Source organism: Phaseolus vulgaris, chromosome 7 (assembly GCF_051622355.1).
Source record: "Phaseolus vulgaris cultivar YP4 chromosome 7, ASM5162235v1, whole genome shotgun sequence".
NCBI lineage: Eukaryota > Viridiplantae > Streptophyta > Magnoliopsida > Fabales > Fabaceae > Phaseolus > Phaseolus vulgaris.
Window position 1 is genome coordinate 7,929,275 of NC_143504.1, and position 15,607 is coordinate 7,944,881.

At 37.3% G+C, this 15,607-nt stretch overlaps 1 protein-coding gene across 4 annotated transcripts in view; it reads right to left on the bottom strand.

Annotated features, from left to right (window-relative positions):
• Nucleotides 1-925: 925 nt before the first annotated feature.
• Nucleotides 926-15,607, bottom strand: part of LNO1 (Nuclear pore complex protein) — a 29,009-nt gene continuing 14,327 nt past the window's right edge. For all 4 annotated transcript variants that reach the window (XM_068633940.2, XM_090304576.1, XM_068633941.2 and 1 more), the window contains 6 exons: nucleotides 14,259-14,316; nucleotides 13,513-13,646; nucleotides 13,316-13,440; nucleotides 3,971-4,313; nucleotides 3,262-3,454; nucleotides 926-3,177 (listed from right to left, as the gene is read on the bottom strand). In XM_068633940.2, coding sequence (XP_068490041.1) covers nucleotides 1,076-3,177; nucleotides 3,262-3,454; nucleotides 3,971-4,313; nucleotides 13,316-13,440; nucleotides 13,513-13,646; nucleotides 14,259-14,316 — 2,955 coding nt within the window. In that variant the 3' untranslated portion in view covers nucleotides 926-1,075. The remainder of the gene's footprint in view (nucleotides 3,178-3,261; nucleotides 3,455-3,970; nucleotides 4,314-13,315; nucleotides 13,441-13,512; nucleotides 13,647-14,258; nucleotides 14,317-15,607) is intronic.

The window sequence follows — 15,607 nt, forward strand, 5'->3', positions numbered from 1 at the left end:
GTCATAATTGACCAGTCAGGAAGCAATTGCCTTTTTCAATTTACTATTTACATCCATAAGATCCATTTACTTAAATGACAAGTGTGAAATGGAAAGTGACTCATGCATAAAAAATAATCATATTTTATATTTTTTTATTGTACTGAAATATAATTTATATTCTGAATAATATTCTGGAACACAATTTTCTATTTTTAATCTCGAAATACATTCTAAAATCGCATTACATAATATATTAATACATTCTAGATTATATATTATATATTTTGAAATATACATTTTATATTACACAATATATTAATACATTTTATATTGTATATTATACATTCATATTTGTATATTCTGAAATGTATATAAAGTTTCAAAATAAGTTTTGCACGTCCTGGATCATCCAATTTGAAATAAACCAGCAGCATCAACAATAAAGAAAATAAATTCAAAACATAAATCTCGTCCAACGGCGCAACGAGACAACAAGGTCGAAGATGATTCTTCATATAAACTATTCCTACAAAGTCTCTCACATACAAACATAAAGAGAATGCACCAAATTCTAATTGGAGGTGCATGGCGGAAGAAGAAGATGAAGTGGAAGGGTGAAGAAAATTTAAGTTTATTTTATAAATATGAAGTAGGACACTTGTGTTTACCATTAACGTTATACATAAAATTACAAGAAAAGGAACTAGCTTATATAGATTTTTTTTTAAAAATAAAGAATTTTAAAAGTTTAAATAATTTTTTATTAAATGTTATGAACTCCAACTGTTACATTTGCTCATTACATCTCAACATTATCAATCCAAAATTTCATATGCTTTTGACTAGTTAAATCGAGGTGGTTATTTTTTTCAATTTCTAAACATTTAAAAACAAGTTTTCCTTCAGTTATCACTTCAAAACAGAACACCATACCATAACCTTCTTGACCACAAATTTCATACATTTCTCAGGAAAAGTTAGAAGACAATTGTTCGTCATTAAAATTATACCGTTTCTTTATGTTCAGTTCAGCTGTAATTACTTTTCAAGTTTCAGAATATAAACTCTTCTTGAGCTTTCCAGTCACCTTGGACTACTTTCTCATCTGTGTGAAGAGCTCAGGTGGCTTATTGCCGCCAACTGCACCAAACCCACCATTCCCTTGGCTGCTAAATGGTCCAAAACCACCACCTGAACCAGCTCCAGCAAATCCTCCATTAGAAGAAACAGCACCAAAACCACCCCCAGGGGCAGCAGCACCAAAACCACCTCCAGGGGCAGCAGCACCAAAGCCACCCCCAGGGGCAGCAGCACCAAAACCACCACCAGGGGCAGCAGCACCGGCAAATCCACCACCAGAAAATGCACTACCAGTGGATGCAACACCAGCAAAGCCTCCACCTGTTGATGCTATGCCAGCAAACCCTCCACCAACGGGAGTGTTTGAGAAGGCACTAGTGGAACTACTTCCCGCAAATCCACCAAAACCACTGGGAGGGGAGAAACCACTTCCAGGTAAACCACTACCAAGCTGTCTTGATTGTCCGAAACCACCCAGTACTGATCCAAGAACCTGTTGCCCTAATCCAATTTGTGCTGGCTTCCCAAACCCACTAGGAGGGGCTTGAGCAGCTGCCACAGCATTGAAGCCACCAGAGAATGCACCTGAATTTGTTGTCTGGGATTGCGCAGATGACTGAGGGTTTGAGAAAGTAAAAGATGCTGGTTTAAACAACTCTCCACTAGGAACAGAGAATGTAACTGTAGAGCTTGATGAACTAGTCGCTACATTATTAAATGAACCCCCAAAAGGATTTGACTTAGGCATTGATGGGTTAGGGTTTGAGCTAATCCCAAACCCGCCAAAGCTTCCCAAACTAAGTTCACCCGTGTTGTTACTTGTCTCGGGAGCTTCTTCCTCCATCTCATCCTCATGGGAAATTCCAACTTCCAAACCCTCATTTTTCCCACTTGAAACACTAGCAGAGGAAAGGAAAGAAGTTGAAAACTGCAAAGGAGCATCAGAAGGACGTGCAGCTTGAGAAACTGGGACAGCATTGAGATCAAAACTTGTTATATTGTTGGAAGATTGATCGATAGGACTGCTTGTTGGTCCAAGCTTCAATTCAGATGCATTATTTATGGGTTCATTTGGTCTAGTGATTACTTCTGCAGCAGCATCTGAATCAGTCTTTGAATTAGACACAGCAGCTGGTTGAATATCTGATTTAGGTAGAGAAGCTGGTTGAATATCTGATTTAGGTAGAGAGGGTGGTTGAATATCTGAATTAGGTAGAGAAGCTGGTTGAATATCTGATTTAGGTACGGAAGCTGGTTGAATCTCTGACTTAAGTGACCCTAAGGCAAACTTCAAGCCAGGTGGGTTAGGTAAGGATGACACTGTGTCTTTAGGTCTCTGATTAGAAAAGTGAATAAAAGCTGATGAAGATGATGACATGGCATTATTTGAATCCGTACTGGTGTTCAAACTAGTCAAGCTGTTTGATGTCACTGACACTGCTACTGGAGGCACTGCTGCAGATGAGACAGATGATGATGGCGGAGAGGATGATGTCTTAGCAGTCGAAGATAACACAGATTTAAATGAACCACCAAATGTGGGGACTGCAGGAACATTTTCCTTGGGCAAGCTTTTATCAGCATGGAAGTCAGTAACTTTTCCCAGGAAGGGTGACGATGCAGAAATAGTGGATGACTGTGACTCAGATGACGGGAAGACTTTTCTCCAAGACTCGGGAGTAAACGCACTAGAAGGTTTGTCTACGGTTGTGGAACTCGTAGCAATAGTCATTTTATTATTTGTAATGGGTATTTCACTGGATATAATCTGCATTGAAGGTGTTTCTGTGGTTGAATAGATAGGTATTGGGGATTTTTGAGCAATTTTCCAATGCAGGGTAGGCTTATTTTCACTATTTGAGACTAAATCAAACTTTTGAACAGTTGACTTTTCAGTAGCCAAATCTTTAGTTTCTGTGGAATAACCACCATGCACCATTGTTGGTGACAAATGGAATGCAGACTGTGAGGGTATGAATAAAGTCTTACTTTTTGGCACAACACTTGATGTAGACTCTGAAACTTGAGTGGTTGCTCGGAGGCTGTCAGCAGGTATAAATGCCTTTGATTTTTCTGAGACCTCTTCAAGTTCAAGATGAGAATCCAGAACGCTTGCTGCAAGTATATTCATGACAAAGATAAGTGTCAGAAACTTAAGCTATAAGCTATCAACCAGGCCAACAATTGATTGCAGCTCACCTTGCATTTTAGAAGAAGGGAATACAATTGAAGGAATTCTAGCATCTGTCTGACGAGGAGCAGATCCCTCGAGAGTGGAAACTTTTTTTTCTTTATTCATTGAATATAATGATTCATTCCTATTAAGTTTCTGAAGTTCTTGCAGTAGCATCCTCTTAACGGTGGTCTTAGGAGGTTCAAAACAGGTCCAACTCTGCACCAAAGTCGGTAGAGGTCACAAGTCACAATCATTAATCGAAGCAATATATCAGAACAACTACATACAGGACGATAAAGTTCCTAATTATACTTATGATAATTTCTAGGGTCCTTACACGTTACATTTCCCACCACTATTTTCTGGTAGCAGTATTTTTATATCACCTCTCATAAACACTCTAGTTCACTCACTCCCTCGATTTTATTTATACAAATGTCAAATGCTCACATTCAAATCACTAGACAGATGGACTGTTTCAAATAAAAAATGTACGCACAAAAATTCAAATGTACTAGCACAAATATTTAGAACATGGTTATTATAATCAAGCTTGAGATTCCATTGGCTAATGATAATCAACAGATGCAGACAAAAAAATAGAAAGATATTATCATAACTTTTATTCAAGCAACCAACTAAACAGCACAAACAAATTAGTTTGCTTAAAAATATGTGCCATATTGGTATTGATCAACTGAATTAATACATAAGCAACTAACACATTAATACCTGGTCAAGTGAGTCTCTCCTCCTCCTTGCCGTTTCTGGTTCATAACTCTTAGTTGCACTGGTTTGATTTCTCCTAGATTGATCTTTATTAGCTGTCAAATCAGAAAACACAATCTTCTTACTAGGAGGAGTCTTCATAAAACATTTCATGTCTGGTGAGCCAAAAGCTGCTTCATACGGAATTCCTATTGTTTCAAATAGCTCCTTCAAATTCTTTCTTTCCTCAGTTTGAGACCTTAAACTCAACGCTGACATTTGTTTTGAAAGGCAATCCGAGAGATTTTCTGCAGCTACAAGTTGTGAACTGATTGCGCTATGTAAGCTATGCAATGACTGGACATATCTGCAAAGGGGAGGAAACTAAAGTTCAGTTAAACAGAAGATTTTTACAAGGTTGAAGTTAAATGCCTACTCAGACAGACAGGAGAGGCACAAACTTGTCAAAACTGTTTAGGAAGTTTTATATTTTATCCTTATTATATTTTTATTTTGTATCACAGCTGTATCTTACTATTAATATTAGGATTATGTATTTAGAAACAATCCCACAATCATAGGGATTTGTTTCTCTAGAATTAGTTGTCCATATTTCCTAAAATAACTAGCAAGCTCTCATGTATATATAGGTCTAATGACCTCATAATTTAAATAGAAGAAAATATTATTCCTTCTAAACTTGATATGGTATCAGAGCTCCTGATCTTTAGGAGTCTCTGACCGTGCCTGAAAACCCTAAGTTGCAGTCGTCATTGCTGCACAACATTGAGCCTTGCTGCAGCCTTCATTGCTGCACAACCTTGGCCTAATCGCAGCCTTCATTGCTGTGTAGCCTTCACCGCGGCTACTGTTCACCGCGGTTACTGTTCACCACGCACTGTTCATCACGGTTACTGTTCACCGCCGCTACTGTTCATCACTGTGATGGCTGAGATCACTGAGATCGTGAATCCTATTGGGGACAGATTCCAAACTGCTGGAGAATTGCAGAATGTTCATTCTGCTTATAGATTAAATGGAAAAAATTATCTCAAATGGTCTCAACTCATTAGAACCATCTTGAAAGGAAAAGGAAAGGTCAGTCACCTGACTGATATGGCCCCTGATGAACAGGATGCCAAGTTCAAATCATGGGATGAAGAAGACTCCATGATCATGGCATGGCTGTGGAATTCAATGGTCCCAGAAATCAGTGATACCTGCATGTTCCTTAAATCAGCAAAGGAAATTTGGGAGGCAGTAGAACAAACCTATTCTAAGGCCAAGGATGCTGCTCAAATATATGATGTAAAAGTGAAAACCGTGGCTGCCAAGCAGGGAAACAAATCTGTTACAGAATATGCCAATCAACTCAAGTCCCTATGGATGGAATTGGATCACTACCGAGTTATAAAAGCAAAATGTTCAGAAGACTCAGCAATCCTTAAGGAGTATATTGAACAAGATAGAGTCTATGATTTCTTGGTAGGCCTGAATCCTGAATATGATCAGGTTCGAATCCAAATCTTGGGAAAAGAGAAAGTCCCAGGGCTTAATGAAGTGGTAGCCATTATTCGAAGTGAAGAAAGCAGGAGAGGACTGATGTTGGAGACCCCAACTACTGAAAGCTCAGCAATGAAAGCTGAAGGAGGAACAGCCATGCTAACTAACCAGAAGAAAAGCAGGTTTTCCAATATAGAGAAAAAACAGGAGGAAGTCTGGTGTACCTACTGCAACAAGCCGCGCCACACAAGGGAAAAGTGCTGGAAATTACATGGAAAACCCCCAAGCAGAGAATGGGGCCAGAAAGGAGGCCCTCCAAAAAGGGAAGGACAAAGACAAGCACACATTGTTAATGGACAAGGAGAAGAATCTGTCCAGCTGAATCATGAAGAGATAGAAAGGGTAAGGTCCTTCCTTAGTAAATTGGAGAAGCCCTCAGGTATGTGCTCCTTAACATATTCTGGTAAGTTTCCATTTTCTTTTGGACTTACTGCTTTTCAGATACACCCTTTACTCATTTCTGGATACTAGATTCAGGTGCTACTGACCATATGACCCCTCTACCTAAATACTTCTCCACATATATCCCATGTCCTAGCAACAAGAAAATTTCCACAGCAGATGGAACATGTATAACTGCCGCAGGTGAAGGAGAAGTCCAAATAAGCCCATCTATAACATTAAAACATGTCCTTCATGTCCCTAAATTGTCCACCAATCTGATTTCTGTACAGAAACTCACAAAAGATCTCTCTTGTAACGTTGTTTTTCATAACAACTATTGTGTATTTCAGGACAAAAACTCAGGGAGGACGATTGGACATGCTAGAGAATGGAATGGCCTATACTACATGGAGGATCCTAATCTTGGTATCAATAGTCACTCTCTCATATCTGAATCCACCATGACCAATAAAGAGAAAGCTCAACTATATCATTGTCGGCTAGGACACCCTTCATTTCAAGTTGTAAAAGTGCTCTTCCCTTCCTTGTTTCAGAATTTAAATGTGGAGAGTCTCCATTGTGAGGTGTGTGAGCTTGCGAAACACAAGCGTGTACCTTTTCCCATTAGTAATAAAATGAGTCCTTTCCCTTTTTTTCTTATCCATACTGATGTCTGGGGTCCTGCTAATATTCCTAATATCTCAGGTGCTAAGTGGTTTTTAACCTTCATAGATGATTGTACACGGGTGACTTGGGTTTTCCTATTGAAACATAAATCTGAGGTTAGCTCCATTTTTGTTCAGTTTGTGTCTATGATTAAAAATCAATTTGGAGTTAATATCAAGAGAATTAGGTCTGATAATGCTAAGGACTACTTTAACCTGGTGCTAAACTCTTTTTGCCAAAAGGAAGGGATAATTCATGAGTCTTCATGTGTTAACACACCCCAACAGAATGGGATTGCAGAAAGAAAAAATGGGCACTTATTAGACCAAACTAGAGCTCTACTTTTTCAAAATCATGTCCCTAAGAAATTTTGGGGGGAAGCCCTTCTTACGGCCACCTACCTAATCAATAGGTTACCCTCTAAAATCTTAGCATCAAAAAGCCCCATGGAAGTCCTATCCTCCTTCTACCCACACCTAAACCCTACAAATAAACTCCAACCTAGAATATTTGGGTGTGTATCCTTTGTGCATGTTCATAGTAATGAAAGGGGAAAGTTGGACCCTAGGGCTGTCAAATGTGTATTCTTAGGGTACTCAACCACACAAAAAGGATACAAGTGTTTTCACCCCCCGTCAAAGAGATTCTTTGTGTCAAGGGATGTCACATTCAACGAACAAGAGAGCTACTTCCAGCCTCATCTTCAAGGGGAGAATGTAAGAGAGGAAGATGAGCCTCTCATGCTTCCAAATATGGCATTTGGACCTGAAATTGGGACAAATAGCATTGCTGTCCCTGAAACTGAGACAAGAACAAAACAAGCACCTGAACCAGCAGCAAGACCTGAATCAGCTCCTGAACAGGCACCTGAATCAGCAGCTGAATCTGCACCTAATGGTGGTGGGAAATTCGGAAAAAATCTGGTATATTCAAGAAGAGGAAAGGTCATTCCAGAATCTATCCATGTCCAAGAATCCAACCTACCATCTTTACATGAGGTAACAGTTTCTAATCCTAGAAATTCCAATAATTCTAATGAGTTTATTTTGGAAAATTCAGAAGCACAGGAGGATCAAAACCTGGATCTTCCTATTGCCCTTAGAAAGGGAACCAGAACCTGCACCCAACAGCCACTTTACCCTCTATCAAATTTCCTATCCTTTGAAAAATTCTCTCCTACCCATAAAACCTTTCTCACAAACTTAAACTCTACACCCACACCTTCCTCTGTATCTGAAGCATTATCTGACAGGAAATGGAAACAAGCCATGGATGTGGAAATGGAGGCACTAAACAAGAACAGGACCTGGGAGCTTGTCACCTTACCAACTGGAAAAAAACCAGTAGGGTGTAAGTGGGTATACGCTGTAAAGTATCGGGCTGATGGGACTATTGAGCGTTACAAGGCAAGGTTAGTAGCCAAAGGATTCACTCAAACCTATGGAGTGGATTACTTGGAGACATTTGCTCCGGTTGCTAAGATGAACACGGTCAGAGTAATATTGTCATTAGCAGCAAATCATGATTGGGATATGCAGCAGTTCGATGTGAAGAATGCATTCCTACATGGAGACCTTAAAGAAGAAATATACATGGAGTTGCCCCCTGGCTATGATGGACAGGTTGCTGCTGGAACCGTTTGTAAGCTAAAAAAGGCTCTATATGGGCTGAAACAATCCCCAAGAGCATGGTTTGGAAGATTCACCAAAGTTTTGACAAGTTTGGGCTACAAACAGAGCCAAGGAGATCACACTTTATTTATTAAACATTCAGTTTCAGGAGGAGTAACAATATTATTGGTGTATGTAGATGATATTATAATAACTGGAGATGACAAAGAGGAGCAGCAAACGTTAAGTCAATGTCTTGCCACGGAATTTGAAATTAAGACATTAGGGAGACTTAAATATTTTTTGGGAATTGAAGTGGCCCATTCCAAGAAAGGAATCTTCATATCTCAACAAAAATATATTACTGACTTGCTTAGAGAAACAGGAAAGACAGCCTGCAAACCAGCAAGTACTCCAGTTGATCCAAATATAAAGTTGGGAAGTGCGGAGGAGGATAATGCCGTGGACAAGGAAATGTACCAAAGACTCGTGGGCAGGCTTATTTACTTATCTCACACTAGGCCAGACATTGCTTTTGCTGTGAGTCTAGTCAGTCAATTTATGCACCAACCAAAGGAGGCACATTTGCAAGCTGCCCTTAGAATTGTGCAGTATTTAAAAGGGACTCTAGGAAGAGGGATTTTGTTCAAACGAAACAAAAGTGTTCGTCTTGAAGCATACACGGATGCAGATTATGCAGAGTCAGTTGTGGATAGGAGATCAACTACTGGATACTGCACCTTCCTTGGTGGAAATCTAGTGACTTGGAAGAGTAAAAAACAAAGTGTAGTAGCTAGATCAAGTGCTGAAGCAGAATTTCGAGCAATGGCCCAAGGAATATGTGAACTTCTATGGCTGAAGATTATATTGGAAGACTTGAAGATAAGATGGGATGAACCTATGAGGTTATATTGTGACAATAAATCTGCAATTAGCATAGCCCACAACCCAGTACAACATGATAGAACTAAACATATCGAGGTGGACAGACATTTTATCAAGGAAAAGTTAGACAGTGGCTTGATTTGCACCCCATATGTGTCCACTCAGAGTCAACTTGCAGACATACTCACCAAAGGACTGAACTACAGTAACTTTGAAAGAATTATATCCAAGCTGGGAATGGAGAACATCTATTCACCAGCTTGAGGGGGAGTGTCAAAACTGTTTAGGAAGTTTTATATTTTATCCTTATTATATTTTTATTTTGTATCACAGCTGTATCTTACTATTAATATTAGGATTATGTATTTAGAAACAATCCCACAATCATAGGGATTTGTTTCTCTAGAATTAGTTGTCCATATTTCCTAAAATAACTAGCAAGCTCTCATGTATATATAGGTCTAATGACCTCATAATTTAAATAGAAGAAAATATTATTCCTTCTAAACTTGATAAAACTAATGTTCACTTTTGTATTGCATCACAGTGAAGCAAATCATTCAATGTTTTATAGTCATACTTCCCCTTGGAAGTGTGTCTACCTAATGGTCCATGTGGGATGACAGTGACTTTAGGAAATGATGCTTCTAAAATCTCCTAACTAAAAAAAACACTTGTTTAGTCACTTCCAAACTTGAGTTCTTCGTTGCCTAAAGTACTTTCATGGTATTGAGGAGAACAGTCAAAGGAAGGCACCATTATCTCACAAGATATATGCTTCTGATATTTTGAACGAAGCAGGCATGGTTGAATTGAATGTCAACTTGTTGGTAGTCTTATGGATCCAAATCAAAAGTTAGTGGCTGGACAAGGTGAATCTTTCTAAGATCCAAAAAGATATAGGAGACTGGATGAGAAACTCATTTACCTCACTATACTACGTTTGACATCTCTTTTGTAGTTGGAGTTTTTAGTAAATTCATGCAGCTTCTCACATTGATCAGTGGAATGTTGTGATTCACATTGATAAAGGAACCTCGATGTGGATTGTTAATACCCAAGTTTCAGGATATTGGGATGAGTGTATTAATCAAGAAGAAAAAGATAAAGAAAGTCATAGGAAGATTACATAAAGCCTGACAAGAGACAAGAACCGTCTGGCTCATAAAAATAATTCTGTTTTCTTATTTTAGTATTTCTAGGACTCAGGTTTTAGAATTTGTTTACTTTCTTTTAATTGTATTTTTAAATTATAATTGAAGATTGGGATTGATAATTGGGCCTCAACTCAATTGAGCACATTCAATCAAGGCCCAAGTTTATGTGGATTCTCGGCCAAGATAAGCAAGGGTTGCACACAAGCTAGCATGAGAAGCATGTCTTCAATTCTCAACTATTAGAAACTGGCAAGCGAGACAAAGTGGCAAGGAAAGCATTTGCACCAAGAGTGTCGAAAGCATGACTCCAAGGTGTGCCCAAGATAGGAATATTCCAGAATTATTTTTCAACTTCTGAGACTTGAAATGGCACCAAGATTGGGCACGCCACATAACTATCTAAGACACCATCGTATCCATATTTGACACTTTTGAATGAATGGAAATTTCTTTGAGAAATTTGAGAGCTTAGTTTCTCTTGGGAGTGTGATACTCTCTTTGGAGTCTTATCCAGAAGTGTCGATTCTTCCTCACACTTATCCACATCATCTCAAGTGGTGTGTTCTACATTTCTCTTCTACATCTTTTCTATTTTCTTTGGCTATAGTTTCAAAACTCTACTTGTTCTTATGCTCTTGTAAATTCACCAATGTTTATTCATGTGTTCTTGAATCTATGATTCATAGCTTAAACATGATCTAATTCATGTTCAAAAGCAAAGAAGATATTCAATTACATGGTTATGAAATTGCAAGGATATTGAAATTAATTGAATGATTCTAATGCCTCACGGTTCTTATCATATTCTAATGTTGTTTGGACAGAATGTCCTATGGACATCTTGTGTCAAAGACAGAAAATACTATCTCTTGAAAACATACAAAAAACAAATGTTATGATCTATTAAAACAGTGAAAAAGAAAAACAGGATAAAACCATTGTGTATGTTGAACACATAGGATTATGTTTATATAGAGATTAATCATACAAAAGGTATGGGCTAAGCCAATTACATTGATAACATTGATATAAGCACATAAGGTTTGATGAAGAATACCATGAGAACCCATAAAACTCTTAAAAGAATGAGAAACATACTCACGCACATTATCATTATGCAACATTTGAACAAAAAATCCAAATTGATTTCAAATTTCATTGTAAAAGGTTTGAAGTATAAAAAACAACTCAGAACAATTTTTCATTAAAAACACTCAAGTACATCTTGAATAATCATCAATAAAAATAAAAGAAACATAATACTAAATCTTAAATTGGACTTAACACAACTTGGTCTAAATGTCAGAGTGAACTAAGGCAAAACGGGATGAAGCACGTTATGAGACACTACTAGGAAAAGAACTATGAATGTGTTTCTTGATAAATTGGATAAACATGGAACATGCAGAAGGGTTGAACAAGTGAAAGTAAATTTTGGGCATAACAACGTACGAGACAAAGCCAGATCCAGAACGAGGAACAAGAGGCGATCCCATTGATGTTAAGCGCCATTATAACAGACACCTAACGCACCACCACATGCGGTAAAAAGAAGTGCAATGACCAACAAATGGGAGGTGCGTGAGTGCATGCAAACTCTGATCGCCGCGATCCTGGCAGCATGGTTGCGCCCCCTGCTGTCACACTCACCATTGTCCTCTCTATTCTTGTGTTGTCGCGGGAGGAGAGCTCCTCTTTTGTATTCTAATTTTAATTTTTTATTTCAGCTGCGAAACTGTTCCTCTCTTTTGTTTTAGTTTTTTATTGTGTTGGCTGATAATTATAATAGCAAGTGGAAGGATGGATCCTGTGTGGAAGCATTGTGTTTCTATTGATGGGAAAGTAAGGAATTGAGAATGTAAATACTGTGAGAAAGTATTAATAAAAGGGATTTATATATTGTGTTATGTATTAAATATATAACTTTTTATATAGTAGTAACTCTTCCTAGTCAAGTTACAAGTTTTTAATTCCCTTTCCGATCCTCGAGTTTTCAATGGCAATGTTGCCAATCCAAACTACGACTGTGGTGCAGCAGTGAAGGCGCCAGAGCAACTGTGGCAGCGGAAAAAAAAAATACCAGTGAACAGTGGGTTTACCAGGAAGGTAGGGATTTTACCCTTGTTCTAGATACTATATTAAAATAAAGGAAAAGAAAAAATAGGATAAATCACTTTTTTTATGTTGAACACATAGGGTTATGCTTATATAAAGATTAATCATACAAAAAGTATGGGCTAAGCCCATTACATTGGCAGTTATAACTTATATCTAACATCATCCAATCTAGCGCAAAGTTTAATATAGGATCATGGCATCAAACATCACTTTACACTACCTGTAATCCAATGTTCCATGAAAGAAACAGATATACAGAGATTGAATGTGGTGTTTAAGAAAAATTAAAGGCCAAAGAATTAGTGTTGAAGCTATCAGCTCCAATACCCAGCCCCCAAAATATTTGAACTAAGTCTTTGAGAGGATCTCATTAAATTTGTGTTCCAAACTTGATGTTCCTTACATATGGATTAATGAAAGTATAGAACGAAGAAGCCAGCAAGACAAATCAATTAAACAGTAAAAGAAATCCTCAACTCATCAGACCACTCCATACTCAGAATAACCCACCACTGCCAATACCGAAAATCCCCTCCCCAAAAAAAAAACTCTCACTCCATTACCCACACAAATATAATAATTCCCTCTCTCTAGCACTGATTCCAGCATCTCCTTCCTCTAATTCATGTGTGCAACCTGTTCCTTCTCATATGCCCTCTCTATCTATTCCCTTTCTACTTGCCTCCTGTTCTTTTCCTCCAGTCATTTACCTAAAGGCCATGTAGGCTTCCAGCCCATTGTTAGTTTACGAGTCACCCTCCTTACTCCTTGTTCCACTTTTCCTTTCGTCTATATACTTGCAAATTATGTCTATTAACAAGCCTATCAGTTGTGCTATCAAGAGTAGTATCTCTGACAATTAGTAAATAGTCAGTACTACAGATTACTTAATGGCAACAAGACAAATGATATGACCACATCTATACACTGAAATTGCATGAACATGTTAAGAATTAAAGTGTAAAATTTACTACAAGTTATTATACCTTGAAGGTCCATATCTATTTTGGGAAGGTCCATGACCTATGCAACGGCCACCATTTTGACTGAATTTATTCAGTTCAAGGGCATTGAAATGCCTCTCCAATTCAATTAACTGATTGGTCAAATCCTGGAATAAAGATTGAGATGAAGTTGTTAAAACATAGGCCACAGAATATTGGCAAATTATAACCCATAATACCTGATTCAGACTCAATATATGCTGTCGTTTTAGCTCAAGTTCTGAATTCAGCTTTTGCCTATTCCACAGATCCCAATATCGGCTATCAGAAGCTTGCTTATATATGCCTTCCATATATATTTTTCTTGCCATAACTGTAATCCAAACAGATAACCACTTAGGTTGAATAGAGAAAATGTCCAATGCCATTTTGACCACAAAAAGAAAGCATACTGACTCGTGACAGAATATAACTTTTCTAACAAAAATATATTGTTTTACTTTGTTCAAAAGATAAAGCAAGAGGCTGAGTTTGAGCCCCAGTAAAATATATGTTTTAAAACATGTTGACAAAACTTTATTGTATTAATTTACATTTAAGTGCAGATCAGACAAGACTGAACCCTCAAGTCTTTTGACAAGGCACAAGGCTTAGATTATTCAACCTCCATCGAAGACTGGACAGAAAACTTTTAAGGACCCAAGGGTGAAAGCAATGATTTCCAGAAGCCTGTTAAAAACTACAGTTTTTTCATGGACCAAAAGTATAATTTAGGATAGATGGAATTTAATTGGAAAGAAGGATATTGTATTTGATATTTTTAGCAGCTACACCAGTCAAAAAAATTCTGGATAAGTTATTCACCATTTTGCAATACTTTTTTATTAAATATACATACACTAATATTACTCGATTGATGTCACCACACAATTAGAATTGTTAACAATTCCATGAAACAAATTTCATGGAGAAAGATAAAGATTACCTCGTATTGTCTTGTTAAGAAGATAATGAACTTCCTCATGATGTTCATCCACTTGGCACTGAAAAGTTAAGGGGCCAAAATTTGAATATTAGAACGGATACACAAACACACCCATGTGTAGTAATGACATTAAAATAAAATCTGAATTATAATACAAAAATAAAAGGCATAAACACTAATCAGTTGGCAACTATAATCAAATAATAAACCATGTGAAAAGTCTAGTACACTCTAGATAAAAAAAAAAACACACTATGCAAGTAAAAGTAGAATGGCATGAGAGAAGATGAAACACCTATTCAGGCCTAAAGCTAATGAATCATAGGCCAAAAAGTAGGATAAAAATAGTAAGAAAATAAAATGAAATACTGGGAACATTTGAGGGGCTTAAGTATATCTAGAATACATTGAGACATCACAGCCGCATAGCATAGGCAAATATAAATTCAGCCTGCTTTACAGCTGGAAACGGTAGTCTTTGCAAATATAACAAACCAACAATTCCAGATAAGAAAAAGAAATATGGAAAAAATTATAATGAATAACTAAATCAAAATTCCAAAAAAAGAAAAAAAGAACAAAAGGGAATCAGAGTTAGAAATGATAGGTATCCATTAGTAGTTTTTTAAGACTATTGGAAAAAAAGTTATTTTCATGCATTGACTAGAGATATGGCTTGAAAAGAGCATGAGTGGAGGACAACCCTTACTTCACAAACCAGTTTTGTGTGAATAAGTAAGTTGAAACTCTAAATAAAAAGGAATAGAAGAAATAATGCATATTATTGTTGCCCATAAATACAGAGGGAGGTTGGGTAGAGAAAAAATATCTTCTCATTTGAGAAAGGACTAGACGTTTTCAGAGTGCCTGTTTTTGTCTTTCGAATAACTACCAAAATCCTTCATTTAGTATCTTCTAACCCCAGCCTAAACCTGCTACCACATGGCACATCAACTAGGATTTAGGGTTCATCAATAAAAATTCATTCTTCTTTGAGAAAGGACTAGACGATTTCAGAGTGCCTGTTTTGGTCTTTTGAATATCTACCAAAATTATTCGTTTAGTATCTTCTGACCCCAGCCTAAACCTGCTACCACATCGGCACATCAATTAGGATTTAGGGTTCATCAATAAAAATTCATTCCTTTCATTACATGCTAAACTAGTTCTATCACCAAATGACAGGTGCATGTTAAATTTACCAAAGCATATATCACAACTTTTATGGGCATGCATTTTGTGAACACTAATACTTTTCATTAAAACCTTCTAATAAATCTTTTTTTTATATAGAAATTGGAATTCAATAAGAAAGAAATTAAGAATTATGAAGACAGGGGGACGAGGTT